This window comes from Mirounga angustirostris, unplaced genomic scaffold (assembly GCF_029215605.1).
Source record: "Mirounga angustirostris isolate CCGP_5_RB_7025 unplaced genomic scaffold, mMirAng1.0.hap1 SCAF_6, whole genome shotgun sequence".
Taxonomy (NCBI): Eukaryota; Metazoa; Chordata; class Mammalia; order Carnivora; family Phocidae; genus Mirounga; species Mirounga angustirostris.
Window position 1 is genome coordinate 106414947 of NW_026991714.1, and position 21652 is coordinate 106436598.

A 21652-nucleotide genomic window follows, 5' to 3' on the forward strand; every position below is an offset into this window, starting at 1 on the left:
GCACCATTTCATGGCAGGGGGAGGGTCTCATCCAGACACAGTGCACACGCAGACATTGAGGGTGAAATGAAAAGGGAAGTAGAGACATAATGGGCACCTCTAACTCAATGGAGCAAGGCTCAGGTGAGAAGAGAGGAATCGAGGTCACTCCCATCTTATCAGGACACGTGGCAAGTGATTCTGACCCTCCCCACCGAACCAGTGCGGCACGGGGAGACGAGCCCACGCCAGCCCAGGGCTTCCCCGTACCGGATGCTGTCCCGCTCCGCCACGATCTTGTCCCGCTCCTGGAAGGCCCAGTCCCGCCGGCACTTAGCCACGTCCGCCTCCTGGAGGGCTTCCTTCAGCTCCTGGCACAGAGCCTTGCACTGCTTTCGAAGGAGTTCGGCCTCCTTGTTGGCTCTCCCTGCATCCATTGTCACTGTGTCTTTGATCTAGTGGGGTCAAGGGGTAAGCAGAGGGGTGGTTACTGAGCCTACTGGTCCAGAAGTGCCCTCTAGCTGGTGCTGGGGCCAAACCCTCCGGAGCCGGATGGAGGGAAACACAGGATCCTAGCCTGAGCCCATCCCAACACACCCCTGTTGCGCCTGCACCCCCTGGGACTACCTGTCCCACAGCCACACTCGAGACACCTAATGACACTAGGTAGGGTCCTGTCCAAACTCTCCCGGCCCTGCAGAGCCTGTCCCAGAACCCTAGCCCCTCCTCAGCCTCAGTCTCCGTGGCCCAGGTAGAATGCCTCCCCCGGAACGCTTGTCCCAGGCTCCTCCCTGCCACTCGCATACTCCTATCTTAGACAGCCCACCTCGTCTCTCTAAAGAGCTCTCCTGTCAAAACATAACGACACAAGACCTGAATGCAGTGAAAGGTGCAGACATCAATCATGATGATTCCCAACCCCCTGGGTCTGCAATACTCATTTTTATGCTCTGGCATACAGAGTTATTTTTAAATCTGAAAATACACCAGTATTTTTGCTGGTGAAGTCCTGTGTGTCTCAGTTTGTTTAAAAAGCTGAAATCTGATACATTTGCATCTTGACACCTCCCAAAGCATTACATGCTTGGCTACCGTTTCGAATCCAACTCTCGGAAGCACTCATAGGGAAAAGCTCCCTCTGCACCTTGAGAATCCTTAGATGACGCGGGGAAAATAACAAAGGGAGCATCTACTGCAGGAGGCATTCCCACTTCTGCTCAAACGCTTTCAGAGGCAAAACACGAACAGGACACAAGAGGAACAGGCTCTGCTGTGTGTGTGCCGGGCACCCCTACCTCTGAGCAGTAGGAAGAAGGAAGAGAAAGACAGCAAGTAGGCCCCTGCTGGAGCCACGGCCCACCTGTCACAGTGAGCCCGTCATGCCACCTCTGCTCAGGTGCTCTCAGAGAGATCCCAGAGGTTCAGCCAAGAGACGAGGAAGGGGGAGACAGAGGAAAATACAGAGTCACCTTACAACCACCCTGCATCTCTCAAGTAGAGTCAAGAGTCAGGAGGAGCTGGAGAAAAGTCTGCCCAGAAAGTACACCTTAACTCCAGAGTGACAGTGGCTGGTGCACTCGGCTCACATCCCACATTTCTCAAGATCAATTCAAATTATTTCCGTTCTGATCTTTTCCCCCTTTCATGCAGCGCTGGGGGTTTGCTCAGTTTGCTATTTTTTGAGAACCGATTATTATTATTAAAGGTGTCAAGAATTTATTATGATAAAGAATAGGTTTAATGATAACATTTATTTAAATTTACATTTTACTCAGTGTTCTATAATATATTAATACAGTTTTATATTTGGAATGTGTTACCATGTGGTTCCACTGAAAGGTCTTTCCACTTGGCCCTGGATAAGCGTCTCCAGGTGAGGGCCACAAGGGGGACATGAGAGGTCAGCACCAGAGCTAGGCAGCTCCCATGCTCTCCCCTCCCCACCTCCCCCCGCCCCCATGGTTGGTCCCCAAAATGAAGTCACTCCCAAAACACCGTTTCCAGATGAGAAACACAAGAAGTACAAGACTTCGTTTTACTGAGAGGGGAGAAGAACAACGGGGCATCGTAAAGGCACAGTAGAACTGGGAGCAGAGATCCTGATAACACGGATGAGGATGCTCAGGGCCCAGGAAGTGATTGGCCCAGGCCCCACCCGTTAGTGGAGAGCTGAACTCCATTCCAGGTCCCCCAATTCTTGCTTCAGTGCTTCCTCCTCTACACTGTGCTATCTCCAAGGGGCAGGTCTTAATCTGCAACAGCACCACCCGAGATCTCCTTCTGTCCACCGTGGGTGATCCAGGGGGCTGCAGGCTCGGGAAGCCAGGGACCGGTGCTCATGAGACACGCACCCGGCCCAGGCACCGAAGCCAATGAGAATGACCCCGCGGAGGCACACCAGGGTCCCAGGGAGAGGGCGGTGCTCCCTGAGCAGACAGCTCTCCCTGAGCACGCCCGTCTCTTCTAGCTGGGCAGTATCTCAGAGCCCTCCCCAGATGTGGGAATGTTCTTGGAATGCCCTCCTGGTCCCCTGCTGCTTGTCCTCCACCTCCAACAGTACTCCCTCCCTCACACGCGGCCTGAGCTCAGCTCCACCAACAGCACAGACGTCAGAGGTACAGCTGCATTCAGGGCCAGAAGGAAGGTGAGGACGTGGGACAGGAGCTCTGGTGGAGACGCTGGTCTTGGGACATAACTTGTTATCTGGAAGAACCTCTGAGTCAGGCAGCGGTGCCCCACAGCTTCCCAGGGGCAGACACCAGCTGCCCCAGGCAGTCCCTCCACCCTCCTGAAGGCAGTGAGTCCTCATCGCACCCGGTCGCCAGTGGCCAGAGGCTGGGACAGGGGCCCTAGACGGGGAAGCTCCCGTGGACATGCCCATTCGGGGAGGGGGCAAGCAGGAGAGAGGGCAGCGTCCGGAGCCAGGCAAAGACCCGGACAGGCCCCCTGAAGCCCTTTTTTCACCACAACCCACTCCAGAGAAGAGGGGGGAGAGGGCAGAGGGTGGTGAGAGAGGAAAGAGGAAGGAGCAAAGAGAAGGGAAGAGTGTAGAGGATGCACAGTCTGTCAGAAAGAAAAGAACCACTTCCTTAGCTGAGCAGAATGAAGGCAGTTGCGAGATCAGGGAGGCAGCCTGGCTGGAAGGCCCACCTCAGCGGACCCCACCATGAGGCGGCTGCTGGAGAGAGAGAGAGATGAGGTTAATCCCAAGGGGCCTCGTCCCAACCACACCTCAGGGCTAGCATGACCACGGCCACACACGTGGCCTCCTCTGGCCAGGTGGGGCGTGGTCTTGTCTGAAAAGCCAGACAAACTCGAGAAGGAGCCGAGGGTTTCAGCTCTGGAAGCTGCCGGGGTGGGAGCAGGGCTTCTCCACTCTGGCCTGCTGACTCAGAACGGTGCCGAGACGAGATTCCTGCCTCAGCTGACAGGCACACTTGACACCCAGCCAATGCCCCCTGCGAAGGCCCGGAAACCGGCTCCGGGCTGAAGGGCATGCGGAGTGCTGGGAAAAGGCGGGGGGACCTGGGGGGGACACACGACAGACCCCCTCAGCTGCCGGCGCTGCGGGAGGCCCAGAGCCCTTCCATGCCGCCACCGAGCACGGTGAACCTCTGGAACCCAGGGGCTGCTGGCCCAACACCTTCTCGGCGGGTCACACGTTCTCCCTGACTGTGTCGTTTAGTGACTGACTCACAGTTTTCTGCTTCACCGTTTTGTTTTCCTTATTTAATATCGACATTTTCCCCAACAATTCAGCTCTCAGATGTCGGAATGTAAAAATGAGGGGATGGTTTCTCTAGGACGATGACCAAGTTCTAATACTTTATCTTTGCTTATTAAAAATGCCCTCATCATGCTCCTATTCCTTTTCACGAGGGTTTCTCCTTCAAGGTCTGGAGAAGTCTCACTCCCCTTGTATGAAATCGCTCTTATTTGGCCCCCTTTTGCCTACAGAAACAATTTCATAGGGTTCACTCCGATCCTAACAGGGCAGTGAGACTTGGATGGGCATAACTATCATCTTAACGATAAAGTAAACAACTACGGTCCCAGCTATCCCGTGAGGCACTGCTCTCGTGTCCATTTTGTAGATGAGGAAACCGAGGTCCAAAGAGGCAAGAGATCCCATAACTGAGGAGTGCCACTCTCCAAGCACAGCCCTTATCCCTTGCATTCCCATGGCCCTGAGCACTGCCTGGGCATAAGGAGGCATCACTGTCTGCAGAGAGACTCACAGGCCCCAGTCACCCCCTCGGGCGTCAGCCCTGCCTCGGGCTTAGTCCCAAGGGCTCTGCCGCAATAGTCTAATGCACGCTGCCCCCCTGCCTACCTGCCTGACCTTTAACACCTTGCTTTTCACTTCTCACAGACCAGTCTTAAAGGCTGCATTGTAACTGACCTGCACAGCAAGCAGAACAAAGAGGCAGGAGTGGAGGACTATTTCAGTGGGAAAAAAGTCCGCTGCGATCAATTTCAGCAGTTCTAAGGTGAGCCACAGCACCAACCAACAGGACGGGAAGGGAATCTCAAATAGAAGGAATCCATGAGCCCATACAAGCCCCAGCAGGGCACACCTGGACTTGGGGGGAAATCATGTCAGCAATGAGGCCAAAGTGGCTCAGGTAGGAAAGAGACTCCTTGCTGATCATTCAGGAGTCAAGCTTAGTGGCCCGATTCTGATGCCACTCAACTCCAGCCCCTGACCCTGAGGCATGTTGCCCAGGGAGCAAGGCTTTAGAAGGGCCTTGGGCTCAGCCTAGTACATCTTCCCAGCAGGAGCCCAGACCTTTAAAGAGCAGACTCCTCAGCTATTTGGCACGGTAGGGGCAGTGTGTGTGGCGTCCCTGAGGGTGCTCTTCTGCATTCACAAGGTCAAGGTATCGATGGCTCTGGGCACTTGGCCTTGGGCTCTTGCTTCCCAATGAGCAAGTCTTTGAGATGTGCACTGACCGTCAGCACATGGCTGATCTACGGTCACTTAACCAAGGGCTGGGTGTGGGGTGTCCATGTGCGGAGTCCATGCATGTCTGTGTGTGTCATCTGACTTGCCTGTGTCTCTGTAAGCTCCAAGGCCCCGCCCACAGCTGGACTTCCCTTTGCAAGCCCTGCAGCCCACACTGGAGCTGGGCCCCAAGTGTGAGCTCAGCAGCTACCCAGGGGGCACTCGATAACCCAGCATGTAGGCCTAACAGGACAAGCCATCCGCTCTAGCCCTACTCACACCGCTTTCCCAGAGGCCAGGAGGCCAGCCGCCCCCCTGCGCACCTGCCGCAGGGCCTCCATCTCCTCGCTGGCCGCCTTCTTCTCGGACGTGCTGCTCTTGAGCTTGGACTCGGCCAGCTCCACCTCGGTCTGCAGCTTGTCCAGCTCGGAGATGACCTGGTCGCGCTCGCTCATGATGAGCTTGTACTCGCTGTATACCGCATCCCGCTCCTCCTTGTACTTCTCCGACTCCTTTGCCATTTTTGCCTGCATGGTCCTCAGCTCGGTCATCTCGGACTGCAGCAGCTCCATCTCCCACTGCAGGTCCTTGTTCTGGGCCGTGGCCTTGTTCAGCTCATGGTGGATCGCCTCAAACCTGGGGGAGAGAGGCAGCTGGGACGTGGGGGTGGGGGGCTGCCCAGGCAGCACTGCTGTCCTGGACACTTGAGCATGAAGTTTCGAGTAAGGTCACCCGCACGTCTGAGAGAGGGAAGTCACGCGGCGCTGGTGCCCCTGGACCTTCTACAAATACCACAAGTTGATCTGAGGACTTCATGCCTTCTGCTCTACTGGAAATAACAGTGTATTTCTTCCATAGTCAAGCTACATTCTTTTTTAAGAATAAAAACAAAACAACGCTAGAACCACAGCATATAAGAAATAAACATGGCCTTAACGATCATTTAGTCTGACCACCTCATTTCCCAGATGCAGACGATAAGGCCTGGGTGTGGGTGACTGGCGCAAGAGGACAGCTCAGCCCTTCCAGGCCGGGAGGCACCTTCCACACAGGCAACCCTGCAAGTCAGAACCCGCAGCTCTCCACCAGCATTTCTGAACGCGTGTTCTTTAGAATACCAACTCTTCACGGAACTCCACTGAAAAAGAATGTGTGTTCTCTGATGGCCTACACTGGGAAACACTGTGTCCCCTCCTGGAGTGGCTAGTGCAGAGTCCCAGAGGGAAGGCTCTGAGAAATCCTGCAGTGCAGACACCTGTCTGAGTGTAACTCAGCAATTCTTAATCCTTTTTACATCCAGAGAACACCTTGCATAGGACACCAGTGAAAGCTCCAGGGGACTGGTGTTCCATAGGAATGCGCCCTACCAAACACTGTTTGAGAGCATGGGTCACTTCCCTAGATCATATACACCTTGAAAAAAAAATGAAATTTTAGAGGGAACAGTGCCTAGGACAATACACTCTCCTGTTTGCTGGGCGGGTGGGTGACACACAGGGAAGAGGCTTGTGGGGAGACCTAAGAAACAGGGTGGGCAGAACACACCAGAGCTGTTCGGATGGCAGGAAGGAGCACAATTCCCAAGCCACACCGAGTGCCAACAAAATGTTTCCCAAATGTTCCAAAAATATTTTTTTTGCCTGAAAAGGCACAGGCCATTTGCCCCCCCGCCGCCAACCCCCTGGAAGTGGGGGGAGCCTTGCAGATAACAGTAAGCCCCTAAAGGAAAGTGGGTCCTAAGGCAACGGCGGCCCACTCGGCCCTGTGGCCGCTCCCTGTGCAGGAGCGGGGCGGCGGGGCGGCTCTTACCTCCGCAGGGAGAGCGCACACTGGTGCTGCAGCTGGATGGCCGTGTCCCTCTGCTGCGTCAGCATCTCGGCCTGCTTCAGCAGACGCTGGTTCTCCTCCTCCAGCTGCCCCAGGCGGCTCAGGTCGGAGTTGTGGATGGCGACCTTCTCGCTGTACCTCTTCCGCAGGGCATCGTAGTCCTTCTTGACCACCTCCAACTTGTCCATGGCCGTGTCATACAGCTTATTGAGAATTTCTGATGACCCGTTGAGCTTCAACACCTGGGGATCAGAGCGTCACACTTACCAAGGGCCTGAAGACAGGAGGAAGGACAGACGCACCACTCTCGTCAGTCCGTCTGGGGATAGTATTGCTGACAAAGGAGGGGAGGCCACACCTTCGGGCCTTCAGGAGTCTTGAGGTCTGATTCCAAAGGCCCTGCTGTCATACTGGTCAATTTACTCATTCACAAATATTTCTTAAGTGTGCAGAAAGGAGTTACTGAAGCGGGCCCGAGACTTCTATCCTAAGAAAGGCCTGCTTACAAGTTGACCTTTGGCTGGCATCCGGGAACCTGAATGGCAGGTTCCTGACACTCAGGTAAAACGCTCCTCAAGTGGTCAGAGGGGCTCCTGGTGCCTGGACTGGACGAACAGTGTGGCTTAGGCTAAGCATAAGCTTTCTTCTGGGAGTCCAGAATTTCAGTACATGCTAGGCAGAGGGTGCCCAGGAGGCAGGAGCCCAGTAAAATCCCTGGGCCAGGAGTAGGTCACAATTCAATGACAGAAGAAGTGTGTCCCATGTGACTCCACAGCGGAGGACTCCTGGAAACTTGCACCTGCTTTCCTCTGGATTTCGCTCCATGCACCTCTTCCCTTTGTGGATTTTGCTTTGTGCGCTTTCCCTGAAATAAATTTTGGCCCTGAGTATGATTATATGTTGAGTCTTGTGACTCCTCCTAGCAAATCACCAAACCTGGGGGAGGTGTTGAGGACCCCCAATACCAGTATCTAATATACTCTAGATGCTGGTGATGTTGGACAGGACACATAAAGACTGTGGCTTGTGGACCTTTTATCCTCATGCAAGGATACAAACACACAGAGACAGGTAGGTAGACAGGTAAAGAGAAAGAGAGATAAAAATAATAAATAAAATAACTTCAGAGCATAATAAGGGCTATTGAGAAAAGACAGAAGGCCTAAGGCTTAAGGAGGCCTCTCTAAGAAGGTGACTTCTGAATTTGGATGCAAATGAAGAACAGCAGTTAGAGCACAAAGGGGTGAGCAGGTGCAAAGGCCCTGAGGCAAGAACCACCACACCTGTTCTAGGCACAAAGAGGAGGGCAGGGCTCCAGTCAGAGCCCAGTGAACAAGGAGTGGATTCGAAATGAGGCTGCAGGAGTGGGCACACAACTTCAAGGCTCATGGCAAACAAAGACTGTATCCTGAATGAGATAGGAACCATGGGAGGGCTTTAAGCAAGACAGTATTCTACTCCGAATCACAGATACTGAAGTTCACTCAAGCTGCTCTCAAGAATAAAAAACAAAATGAGTCATTTGGTTGCCAGGGGCCTGCTGACTTCTGCTAAGCACCTCAGGGGATCTGAGCCCTTGGGTGGGTCACTCCACATCTCTGGGTTTCGGTTTCTTTATTCCTCAAATGATAGGACTCAACCAGAAAAGCTTGCTTAACCGTTCCAACTGCAACAGGCCAGGAATCATCTGCTTATTCAGCATGGACCCTGAGTTATCAGATTTCTGCAGCCCCAAGATCCAGAACCTAAGACTACTGAATACTCCCTTTAAAGGGAGGGTTCACCCTCAGTAAAGACAATGAACAGGAAAGAGCTAAAAGTCAAAATCACAGAGACAGGGAAAGGGATTCTATTCCTCTAAGACCTAAGCACTAGCTCAACATTATGAATGCATGAAACACTACTGAAAGGGACATGTAAAAGTAAGACTTTTACTCTTAAGACTAAAAATAAGACAGTACAGACTGCTGGAGATGAAGGGTACCCCAGAAATCAGCTCAGTCAGGGCAGGCAGTATTTTTCCCTTTCTCTTCTCTCTCTTTTTTTAGCAAAACTCTTCCCTTCAAAGGTAATCTTATCTTACAAGGCAAGGATACTGAAATACAAACCCATTTTAAAAAGCAGTACATAGGTTCCTCGGGCACTTAAAACCTTCACTGTTTTGTAAAAATGCTTTCACTGTGGCAGATCAGAACTGCACATTGTGAAATCGTCAGAAAACCACTAAGCCCACTCTACCGTCTAGAGTCTTTTTCTGAAAAAAACAAACAAACAAACAAACAAACAAACAGTAGAGTATATTCCAAACATACAGAAAAGCAGCGCACATAATATAACAAGATTTTAAGTACTTGCCGCCTAGCTCTAATCCTGATTTTCTTGTCACATGTCTCAAATTGCTCTCCAAATAAACCACTTCAGCTGTCCCTAAATCCCCCGCCACATCCTCCTTTTATCCTCTCATCCCCTCCAGAATGGATCACTCCCCTCAATTTGCTGCCACCCATTCCCATGCACAACCTTCTATTTATACCACCTACGTGCTGGTAAACGTTTCTAAAGCTCCGTTAATTCCATGCTGCGCTGGAGACGCAGGGAAGTAATGCCAGGCAGGATTTCACTACATGAGCACATCGCACATTCTTTTTCTGTTTGGTGGACGTGTCCCTGGTCTCCATCACGGTCTTCACCATTTCTTACATTTTACGCGTCCGTTTCAGTAGTGTTTCGTGTATTCATACTGTTGTGCGACCCACCGCCAGAACTCTTCCATCTTGTAAAACTGCACCTAGGTCCCCATCAAACAACAACTCTCCATTCCCCCCCAACCCTCCTTCTGTACTTTCTGTCTCTGAATCTGACGACTCCAAGTACCTCAGACAAATGGGATCATACAGTGTTTCTTTTTCTGTGACTTATTTCCTTTAGCATAATGTCAAGGTTCATCCATGCTGTAGTATGTGACAGAATTTCCTTCCTTTTTAAAGATGAATATTCCAGTGTATGTATGTACTGCTTTTTGTTCATCCATTTATTTGTCAAAGGACACGGGTTGTTTCTACCTCTTGGCTATTGTGAAAGTCAGATTTTTCTTTAACAGTATTGCCAATCTCATAGACAAATAAGGGCTCTTTTAATTTGCATTCCCAATTACTAGAGAGAGCAACTCTCCTTATGACTCCTACTGACTATACACATTTTCTCTTCTATGAATTGCCTGGCCGCATCCCTTGATTTTCCTTCCTCCCTCCTTCCCCACTTGCTCCTTTCTCTCCTCCTTTCTTCCTATACGACTTAGTTTTAAATTCCAGGTACTAATCCTTTCCCAGTTGTATTTATTACAAAATCTTCTCCCAATATGTGTCTTATGTTATATTAAAGTTTCCCACTTTGATACAGTAAAATCTATCGATCATTTCCTTTATGGTTTGGGCTTTGGTTGTTCTATTTAAGAAGCTCCTTCCTACCTTGAGATCATGAAGATTCTCTATTTTTTTTTCTAAAAAGTTTCAGTTTTACTTTTCACATTTAAATCTTTAAACTACTTGGAATATCTTTCCTGTATGTTGTGGCATGGGAATATAACATTATTCTTTTCCATAAATCACCGAGTAAGAACTGAGCCCAAGTCCAGGACAAAGTGAGGACAACTGAATGTCTCCAGGTGCAGACAGTGAGGGCTGAAGGACACCAAGCACATCATCCCATGCAGGACCCACAACATAGACAGGCGTCCCACAAGGACCCACGCCCACATGTGCCCAGGACACAAACAGCGAATGGAGAGTTCTCCTGATTTCTGGGTCAATCAGTGTCTCTACCTGTGTCTGAAAAAGGTCCAGTTTCTAGACTGGATTGCCCCGACTTGTGGACAGTACCTCAAACATTCCAATTAAAAATCACTTCAAGGGGCGCCTGGGTGGCTCAGTCGTTAAGCGTCTGCCTTCGGCTCAGGTCATGATCCCAGGGTCCTGGGATCGAGCCCCATATCAGGCTCCCTGCTCGGCGGGAAGCCTGCTTCTCCCTCTCCCACTCCCCCTGCTTGTGTTCCCTCTCTCGCTGTGTATCTCTCTGTCAAATAAATAAATAAAATCTTTAAAAAAAAAAAAATCACTTCAAGGGGCGCCTGGGGGACTCAGTCAGTTGAGCGCCTGCCTTTGGGTCAGGTCATGATCTCAGGGTCCTGGGATCGAGCCCCGTGTCGGGCTTCCGGCTCAGTGGAGAGTCTGCTTCTCCCTCTCCCTCTGCTTCTGCTCTCTGTCTCTGTCTCAAATGAATAAAAAAAATCTTTTTTAAAAAATAAAAAAATAAATCACTTCAAATGTTTTAAACTCTGCACATCCCCTAAGCCAGGTGAGAACCCCATTGGCTCCAAAGGCACGGACTGGTTTCTGCAGAGCAAAGGCCCTGCTGCCAGTCTCGGTCCTGCCCACTAGGTGGCAGCCCTGGGTAGCCCGGCCAAAAGCTCTCCTGCAGTTGCCACATCTTCTGAGCTTCATCAAGAAAGAAAGAGTTCTAAAGGCAGCCTAGGGGCGCCTGGGTGGCTCAGTCGTTGGGCGTCTGCCTTCGGCTTGGGTCATGATCCCGGGGTCCTGGGATCGAGCCCCGCATCAGGCTCCCCGCTCGGCAGGAGGCCTGCTTCTCCCTCTCCCACTGCCCCCTGCTTGTGTTCTCTCTCTCGCTGTCAATCTCTGTTAAATAAATAAAATCTTTAAAAATAAATAAATAAATAAATAAAGGCAGCCTTGACACAGCACAAACACCTCATTTGGGGCCTTGCTATCTTCACGGGTCCACAACAGAATCTGGAATCTACACCATGGCTTGCCCTTTCTTCCTTGGGAGACAGTCCCCCAAAAGCCCCAACCTTGAGGAGCTTGGATTGGAGCCTGCATGACAATCCAGGGCAGTGAACTTGCTGCCAGGATAGGTCACAAGTTCCTGGGGAGACAGCGTCAGTCAGGGAAAACCCCAGAGCAGACCCAGAAATCCCTTCTGATGCTCAACCCAGATCTCACGTGGTGGGATTTGGGATCAGAAGGGACCTGGGACCATCGGGCTAATAGCCTGTGTTGTTCTGGCCGTGGCCCTGCCCACAGGTGAACACTCCGCAGGACCAGATCTTGCCTATTATGAGCTGAAATCCACCTTCCTCAACTTCTACCCTCTTGTTCTCATTCTAGCCCTAGTCACGAAGAAGGATCCCTTTCCCACAGGACAGCATCCAGACATTCAAAGAGGCTCATGAGGGGCACCTGGGTGGCTCAGTTGTTGAGCGTCTGCCTTCAGCTCAGGTCATGATCCCAGGATCCTGGGATCAAGCCCCGCATCGAGCTCCCTGCTTGGCGGGAAGCCTGCTTCTCCCTCTCCAACTCCCCCTACTTGTGTTCCCTCTTTCGCTGTGTCTCTCTCTGTCAAATAAATTAATAAAATCTTTAAAAAAAAAAAAGAGGCTCATGGGACCCCAAATACTTCTCGACTTTTCTCTACAAGCAGGACTCAAAATGTGGGCAAATGTCATTAAAGCCTCTGAAGAAGTTTGGAAAAATCATGGCCACAGTTAACTCTGGAGAACTGAAAAGCTATCCTATTTATTAGCTTAGAATTTTTCCTTTTTATAATCAGATGATTATGGTCTTTCAGATGATTATGGTCTTATTAGATAGTTCAACCTACACACACACACACACACACACACACACACACATTCAGCTTCCCAGCAAGGCTAATGGAATTTTAACTGATCAAGACTATCTAATTTGGCAGAGAATTCTAAAATGAGACAGGCAGTAAACTTCTCATCTCAGGCAGGCACAGAATTCTTTAGAGATAACTCCCCCAGCTTATGAGGCCGGGGAGGAAGTGGCCGGAAGCGAGGGTCTGGTTCCATCCACACAGCAGGCCAGAGCAGCTTGGCTGTGCCCCACAAGGAACCCAACAAGAGAATGGCCCTCATCTCTGCACTGGTCAGAAACACTCTCCGCTCTGGGCTTGTGTGAAGCATGCCCTTCAGAAACTCAGAAACCCCTTTCCTGGATATCTGAAAAAAGAAGTCAACTTTCACAAATCACCAAAAGCTGAGGTGGGGGTGGGTGACTTCACTGCTATTTGCAGATTTTTTCTTTTTTAACCAAAGAATACGTATCACAGTAGAAAGGAAAAAGGATCCTCCATGTTGCTCCCCCAACCAAGGCTTGGCAATCTCTGCCCGGGCTCTCTTGCGCATTTCAGAAGCACCCCAGAAGAATCCAGATGGCACATTCTGACTGAGGGACCTGGAGATGGCGCTTCCAGGCTGCGAGTCAACCCCCACATACGCATGCCAACACACGCATGCACACAGGCAAAGTGGGGGAGGGCCCGGGCCCCAAGCCCCAGGCCCGTGGTGCCCCTCCCAGCCAGAGCCACCTCAGTTCCTGAGAAATAAATCATGCAGAGGGCTGGGGAGCCCCACAAATCCCTCAAGCAAACACACAAGTCAAACAGCACCATTTATCCTGCAAGGGCCTCTTCAAGTGAACAAGGCATGGGAGGGGCCAGGCAACAAAACCGGCCTTGTCCAGCGAGGTCAACCTTTGCCCTCGGGCCCTGTGGGGAGGAAACCTGTGGCCACCCCCGTGTCCCCTGCTCCCCTGCTTCCTCTGCTGCTGGCCTATCCAGGAATGAGCTTTCCACAGCCCAGCATCCAGCCCAGACCCAGTGAAGGTGAGGCAGCCCGGGCTGGGGAGAACAGGTGGTCCTGGCGGCTCAGAGATGCCCCCTCACCCCCGCCCTCGCCCCTGCGGCGGCCGGCCTCCTGTCCCGGTGCCATCCTAAGGTGGCACTTGCCAAGGGACACCGGTCCAGCTGAACAGAACTGGGGAAACTCACTGACCACTGTAACAAACTAGCCCCCCAAGGGTCACAGCTGTAGGAAAGGCCAGGAGAAGGAGGCATGGGCTGGAAGGGAGGGGCAGTGACCGTCCCATGTCATTTGTGGGGAGAACAGGAAAGGGGGGGAAGGGAGAGAGCGATCTCAGTCCGGATGTTTGTTCAAGCTGTGAAAGTCCTCGGGACAGCCAGAGAACGGGAGGTCATGAAACTTAACGCCTCATGAGGGCAGACTTTTTTTTATGATGAGGGGATAACCGGAGTCGTTTTCCCCAGCTATAATTCATACACTGTACAATTCGCCCTTTCAAGTGCCCCAGTCTGTGGAGCTGGTATATTTACAAGGTTGCAAATCCACAAGGTTGTGCAGTAAGTACCACTGCATAATTCCAGAATGTCATCATCCCCCCCACAAAAGGAAGCCCATGCCCATGAGCACCCACCCTCCCTCCTCCCGTCCCCCTGCTCCACACAAGCCCTCGGCTACCTTCTGTCTCTAGGGAATGCCCCGTTCCGGACATGTCACACAAGGGGAATCGGACACTGTGTGGTCTTTTGTGACTGGCTTCTTTCATTTCGCACAGTTTTCAAGGTCCATCCACGTGGGAGCAGGTGTTACTGCCTCATGTGTTTTCATGTTGGATGTTAATATTCCGCGGTAGAGCACAGACCACACTTTCCATATCCATTCGCCAGCCGATGGGACATCTGGACCATGTCCCTTTTCTGGCTACTGTGAATGACGCCGCTACGGACATTTACACCACGGGTTTCTGTGTAACAGCTGTCTGCAATTCTCTTGGGTACACACCTCGAAGTGGAATTGCTGGGTCAGAAGGGGACTGCATGTTCACAGCTGCAGGAACTGCCAACCTGACTGCAGAGGGACTGCCCCGTCTGACGGCCCCGCAGCAGGGCGGGGGCTCCGGCTACTAGTCCACATCCTCCAGGAGGGCCGATTTTACCCCAGCCTTGAAGAGACTCGAACGAGAGCAGCGATGAGAGCACACACTCAGGCAGGCACACGGCGCCACCACTCCACGTGCGACATCAGCTATCCTCCAGGACGACCATATGAGGTCAAGTCTGCTGCCCTGACAAAGTCCCATTCCGCCACTTTCTGGCAAGGCTATGGGCCTTCCCTTAGGCTAAGATGGGGCCAGAAACACACCTGAAATGAGAAATCACTCAAAGAAAAGTAAAATCCAAACTAAACCCACGGCGGAAGGCTGAGCCAGATTTAGACAGGGTGGAAAAATGCCCATAAATAAACGCGCCCGGAAATGGTGGGGTGAAGGTAAAGACAGGGAGGTAAAGCCGGCACCCCCAGCCCTGGGCAGAGAAGGCGCACAAACCCTCGGCTGGGGCCATCCCTGCCTCTCACTGTGGTTTCCCACCGCTGTAAAAGGGAGTCAACAAAAACAGAAAGGGAAGCAGCTAGAATGAACCCATGGTATTGTGGTGTTGGACTGGAACTGGGAGTGTTAGCGCAAACTCACGGTTTTCAATACTGCTGCTACATATCGAATATCCAGATATATGAGGGGGAGTGGGAGACAAGAGACATGGAAACTCAGATATTCCCTACTCTGGCTACTGACACGGCTTGGGAGCAGTGATTCCCCAGGAGCTATGTGCACACCTGGCATTCAGATCTTGCCTCTAAGTACCATCCTCTACTAAAAGGAATGAAAACTCCTTGGAGAAATGGCTGATTCCCAGGGCAAGGGCAGGAAATGCAATGAGCCTGGGACGACATCTCCCAGAGAGCAAGAAAGTGTTCAAAGAGAGAGAAGGGCCTGTCAAAAAGTCAGAGAAGCATCTTGAAGGGGCTCCCACCGGCCACAATGAATCACAACCCGCTGAATAAAGCAGGAAATCAAGAGTCCACATAGAGACAGACGGGCAAAGGGAAAACAAGTAACTCTGCAGAAGAGAAGGCTGGAGACATCACCTTCATCAAGTGACCAAAGGGAACATCACCGGTAGCGGCTCCTAACCAAACAAGTCCCAACCTCTAAGACAACTGAGAAGGTGGCAACATCACTTCTATGACAGTCCCAAGATGCACAAATGGAATCAAACCACCAAGATCAGACAAATCCAGGTGGAGGGACATGCTATGGCTGGCCTGGCATCTTCTGAAGCATCAAGATGAGGTAAATCAAAGCTGGAGGAACTCTTCCAGATTGAGGGAGACCAAAGAGATCTGACAACTACATGCAATGCCTTATTCTGGCCTGGATCCTTTTCCTATTAAAGACATAATTCATACAACTGGCAAGACTCAAATTGGGGTCTGATGAATAGATGGTATTATGTATCAGTGTTACCTTCCTCATGTTGATGTTTGTGTTACTGTCATGTAGGAGAATATCCTCGTTTATTAAAAAGCACACAGGATGGCAGTTTGTTGTGGAATGACAAGGGGTAAAAATTCTTTGGGCTGTACTTGCAACTCTTCTGTAAGTTTACAGAATTTAAAATTACAAAATTGAAATTGTAAATGAAAAAAAAAAGCAAGACAGATAATGTCATGCTACATGATCAGATGAGCAAGGATTGTCCCATATGAGCTTTGTGTGGAGCAAGCCCCAACAATCCTGCTTTAACTCAGGGAGCCATAAATGATTTCGATGGGGACAGGGACGCTCTACAGCAGTGCTCAGGATGCTCTGCCGCTCACTGGGACTGCCTTCCCACCCTAAACACACAACCATCTATGCACACAGGACATGGCCTCGGCCCCTGCTGTCAGCCCGGGCAGTTCCATCTGTGAGCTCTAAGAGGAGAACTGGCCAACAGCACTCACAGCAAGCCAGTTTTCTCACTGACTGGTCCACTCCTATGCTTTTGTCCATGTGAAACAAGAGTCGAGCAAAGCGAAGAAACTACCTTGCAATGCAAGCCAGGAGCAAAGGAAGAGGACACACTCCCACCAAAAAATAACAACAACTACTACTCCATCTCTTATCTGCACAGGGCTTCAATACTTCCAAGCTTCTCTCCATCTGTAAGAGCTCACATGACCCATACAAAGGGAGGAAGCTACAGACCCACAAGTCCCCTTACTCTGTCAAATTCCTATTCCACGCTGAACAGCACTGCAATGCACCTCCTCCCTGATAGCCCTTGCAACGTTCACAGAGATACAGAGATCTGTGTGATCATTTGACTAGCATTAGTCTCCCCCATGGGACTGCAGAGTTCAAGAGTGTCTGCTCACAGATATCCCAGTGCCTCATATTAGACATTCCAAAAATACTTACTAAATGATCACATGGCTACGTAGGAGGGTGGATGGATGGATGGTAGGTGTGTGGGTGAATGGGTGGAAGAATGTAAGGGGAGTAAGAGGATGGATGATGGGTGGGTGAGTGAGGGATGCATGGAAGGATGGATGATGGGTGGAAGGACAGATGGGAGGTGGAAAGATGGATGATGGGTGGAAGGATGGATGACGGGTGGGAGGATGGAAGGGAGGTGGAAGGATGGATGATGGGTAGAAGGACAGATGATGGGTGGAAGGATGGATGGTGGGTGGAAGGATGGATGACGGGCGGAGGATGGATAATAGATGGAAGGATGGATGATGGATGGAAGGATGGATGGTGGGTGGAAGGATGGATGGTGGGTGGAAGGATGGATGGTGGGTGGGAGGATGGATGGTGGGTGGGAGGACGAATGATGGGTGGGAGGACGAATGATGGGTGGGAGGACGGATGATGGATGGAAGGATGGGTGGAGGTGGGAGGATAGATGATGGATGGAAGGATGGATGGAGGTGGGAGGATAGATGATGGATGGAAGGATGGATGGAGGTGGGAGGATGGATGGAGGTGGGAGGATGGATGATGAGTAGATGGATGAGCGGGTAGGAGGATGCACAACCTTGGTCTGCCCCTTGCCACCCTGCCCGGCTCTACCTGCTGCTGTTGGGCCCGGAGGTCACCGATCTCCTTCTGGTCCTCCTCATGGAGCCGCTTCATGTCCTCCCACGACTGCTGCAGCAGGTTACGTTCCCGCAGCAGCTGTCCGTTCTCCCGCCTCAGCATGTCCACGTCATCCTTCAGCTGGGTCTGGTCGCTCAGGAGCCGGCTATGGAGTGTGCTACAACCCCCATACACACAGTGAACGGCAGCCAGCCTCCAACCCCTGCCAGCCCCCTTCTGCAGCCCCTCCAGGCCCAGTAGGCCCAGTACACCCGATGGGAGCCCACAGCAACCAGGACAGCAGCACTCAGAGACAGGCCAAAACTCGGTATCAGCCAAATGCCAGAAGGAACCAAACCATCTTTAAAAACCTCATAGCAAAGGGCACACGTATGAAGGCCAAGGCAAGGAGACGAGCCCTTACCTGGTACAGGCCTGGCACCTCTGAGGACTGAGGCCTGGGCAAAGGTCAGCAGGTGGGCAGGTAAAGCAGGTCAGTACCCTCAGAGGGGCCCCAGGAGACCAAAGGGGAACAGGCCCATCCACCTCTCCTACCGCAGGAGCTGCAGCAAAGCCCTTGGACAGTGACCCAGGAGGCCAGCCATCTGCCTGGCCTACTGCCTAATTTTCCCATCCAAGTACTAACCAGGCCCGACCCTGCTTAGCTTCCGAGATCAGATGAGATCAGGCGCGTTCAGGGTGGTATGGCCGTAGACCCTACCGCCTAATTTTTGATCCCTTTCCTACCAGCTCTGCTTCCGAAGCTGTCACTAGCTGGTGTGAAGGGTTCACATCTCAGCCTGCACTTAGAAAAACTGAGACGCAGGGCGTCTGGGTGGCTCAGTCGGTTAAGCGACTGCCTTCGGCTCAGGTCATGATCCCGGAGTCCCGGGATCGAGTCCCGCATCGGGCTCCCTGCTCGGCGGGGAGTCTGCTTCTCCCTCTCCCTCTGCCTGCTGTTCCCCCTGCTTGTGCTTGTTCTCTCTGTGTCAAATAAATAAAATCTTAAAAAAAAAAAAAAAAAAGAAAGAAAGAAAAACTGAGACCCAAAGACCCAACCCCACTTGCTGAAGGCCCACTAAGTGCCATGCGGCGGTCCCACTCACTGGTAGAAGTCGGTCTCCTTGGCCACCTCCTCGCACCTCTTCAAGGCATTGGCGTGCTGCTTCTGCAGGCTCTGCAGGTCCGACATGGCCCGCACGCACTGGATCTTCAGCCTCTCGTAGTCAGGATTCAGCCTGTGGTAGGGCCTGACCCAGAGAGCGGCACTGAACACAGGCCCTGGGATCACTCGGACAGGGGATGTCTCTGCCCGGGGAGCCTCCAGCCCAGTGTCTCCGGATACTGGTCTCCTGTGCACCCCAACCACCTGGCACTTGTTCAACTCAGACATCCTGGCCTCCCCAGACCCACAGGATCCCTGGCATGGAGGGCCATGGCTGCATGGGCTCCTTGCTCGGGCCTGGAGAGCTCAGAAGGTACTGTCTTATTCTCTAGCAGCTCCCAGGGAGGCCGTGCAGCAGGCCTTCACCCACAGTGGGCCCCCCAGAAACCTGTGAGGAAGCTTCTCCTCTTTTTAGGAAAGCGACTGTCAACCTTGGGATAATCAAAACACCAAGGCCCAGTCCAGTTACATGAGCATCCTTGGGGGTATGACCCAGACACCAGGGTGGGGGTTCTGGTGTGCAGCCACTGGTGAGGACACTGGCCCAGAGCATGGCTTCTCAGAGTGGGGTTCCCAGACCTGCAGCATTAGTTTCACCTGGGAATGTGTCAGAAGTGCAAATCCTCAGGTCAGCCCCAGAACTCCTGAATCAGACACGTGGGAGGGAGGGCTAACCAGCAACCTGAGCTTTAACAAGCCCTCTGCTGATTCCGGTGCATGCTCCAGGGTGAGAACCAGGCCTCCAGCTGGCCTTGGTAACCCTGCTCTGTGGGCGGCCGGACAGCAAACGCTGCAGGCTCGGCCAGCCGTCAGTCTCTGGGGGACCCCTCGCTCTGCCTCGGGGACACGAGGCAGGCATTGGACAACAGGCACTCTAGCACACCATGTCTCCACGGGCCCTGCCTCTGTGCTGAGGACCAGATCTTCGTCAAAGCAACCTCAGGGGACCACCTTTGCAGGCCTGACATCACCCCAGACGAACTTCCTCAGGACAAGGCACTCACATGCCTGATGCTCCTAAAGGCAATCCCCCTCCCCTCAGAACCCCTATCAGCACCTCCTAGAAGGACAAATCAGACTCTATCCCTCCTCCTCCATGAAGCCCTCCTGGATGGGGCAGGTGGGGAAAGACCTTCCCTTCGCCCCCACCATGGACTTGGTATCCACCTCTAAATGCCAACAAAAGAAGTGATCAAAGATTTTCTCCAAAACCACATAGAAGCCAGGTGGAATATACCCTCCTAAAACACACACGTGGCAGGGAACAGTGAACATGGGAACACGTTAACTAGCAGTGAGGAGAGGCACATGCAGACACACAGACGTACGTACACACACACACACAGACATGCACACACACAGACGTGCACACGCACAGACGTGCACACATAGACGTGCACACACACACACAGACGTGCACACGCAGACAGAGACGTGCACACACGTGCCTGCACACAGCCAGACCGGTCGAGGGCTCAGCACGGGGACAACTATCTCCATCAGGAAGGGGCCGCAGACAAGACAGCGAAGAAGTATACTGCCCTGGTGCTGGAAGGCAGAGGCCTCGAGAGAGGCAGTGACGAGCCCGAGGCCACCCAACCAACCCATGACGAGGCACCAACATAGGACCAGGCCCTACCAGCTGCTGCCAAAACCGCCCACCAAACCACCTGCAGAGGACGAGTATATGACAGACACACCCACACTTCTCAGTCTCTGCGTCGTGTGACTCAGGCCACGGGCTTCTATGTGGCTTGGAGGAAGCATAACCGACCTGTGTCCCCTCGCCCCATGCAGGGCTGCAGGGAGGGCGTTTCCAAGCAATGGGGGCAGTGAGGCAAAGGGACACCCTAGCAGCGTAGCATGGACCCCCGGGAGCTAAGGATGAGTGTCTGAGGGGGAGGGGCTGGCATGATGGCAGCGGGAGAATAGCCCTGGTCCATCGGGCCTGGCCAGGGAGGCAGGTGCATCACTACCTCTTATCAAAGGTCGTCCCATGGGTCGCGAAGGCCAGGCGCTTCCGCAGTTCATTCCTCTCTCGGGTCATCAGCCGCAGCTGGATGGAGAGGTTCTCCACCTTCTCGTTCACCTGCCGGTCCGTGAGGAGGGGTGGCGGGGATGGAGCCTTCCCGGTGGTACCTGGCAGGGGAAAATCAGTAATAAAGTGAACTGGCATTTAGATAGCACTCGCTAGGTGTGCCAGGCACTGTTCTTAGTCCTTGGCCTGCATCAGCTGCGCCCAACAACCCTACCAGGGGGGTCCTGCTAGCATCTGTCTTTCAGATAACACCAAGTCAGGAGTAAAGGGGGAACGGAGACCTAAGCCCAGGCTATCTGCTCCAGCACCCCAGCAATACCCACCCATTCTGCTGGCCCTGACTGGAGACCCCTACTCTCTTCCCAGCCCGGTTGTGACACCTCCAAGATGGAACCCTTTGGGCCCTGATCTGCGCATCTCTGCCTGGTCTGGAAACAGCAGCTATTCCCAACCCCTGGGCATGGAGAGGCCAATCTAAGAGAATGGAATACACAGCTTGAGGAGGAAGGGACAGGCGGGACCTAGTGAAGCTTCTGAGGCGCAAGGCAGCTGGCTCTGAAGCTGGGGCCCAGGGGCTGTGTTCCCACCCCCACCCCAACCAGGGCTGAACACACTACACAGCCCCCTTCTCCAGCCTCTCCAAATGTCCAGAGGACCTGCCCCAGCCGGCCCAGGGCTGTGGGCTCAGAGAAGGCTCTCAGGGAGAGCCGCCCACGGCTAAGGTCAGTGTGACGTGATGCAGGCCAAGTCCTCAGGCCTCTGGCTGCCCAGTCCTTATCAGGCCCTCATCACCTGTGCCCAGGACTCTCCCAAAGGAAACCCCATGCCTTATGCGATTACTAAGGACCAGCAGCAACAGTGACCACCAGCAGTACCTCTGACGAGATCCAAATCCT

At 52.7% G+C, this 21652-nt stretch overlaps 1 protein-coding gene across 9 annotated transcripts in view; it reads right to left on the reverse strand.

Moving 5' to 3' along the window:
• Positions 1–21652, reverse strand: part of DLG5 (discs large MAGUK scaffold protein 5) — a 216337-nt gene that overhangs the window by 131940 nt on the left and 62745 nt on the right. For all 9 annotated transcript variants that reach the window (XM_064594864.1, XM_064594863.1, XM_064594867.1 and 6 more), the window contains 6 exons: positions 20695–20857; positions 18660–18803; positions 17548–17731; positions 6734–6993; positions 5248–5560; positions 250–434 (listed from right to left, as the gene is read on the reverse strand). In XM_064594864.1, coding sequence (XP_064450934.1) covers positions 250–434; positions 5248–5560; positions 6734–6993; positions 17548–17731; positions 18660–18803; positions 20695–20857 — 1249 coding nt within the window. The remainder of the gene's footprint in view (positions 1–249; positions 435–5247; positions 5561–6733; positions 6994–17547; positions 17732–18659; positions 18804–20694; positions 20858–21652) is intronic.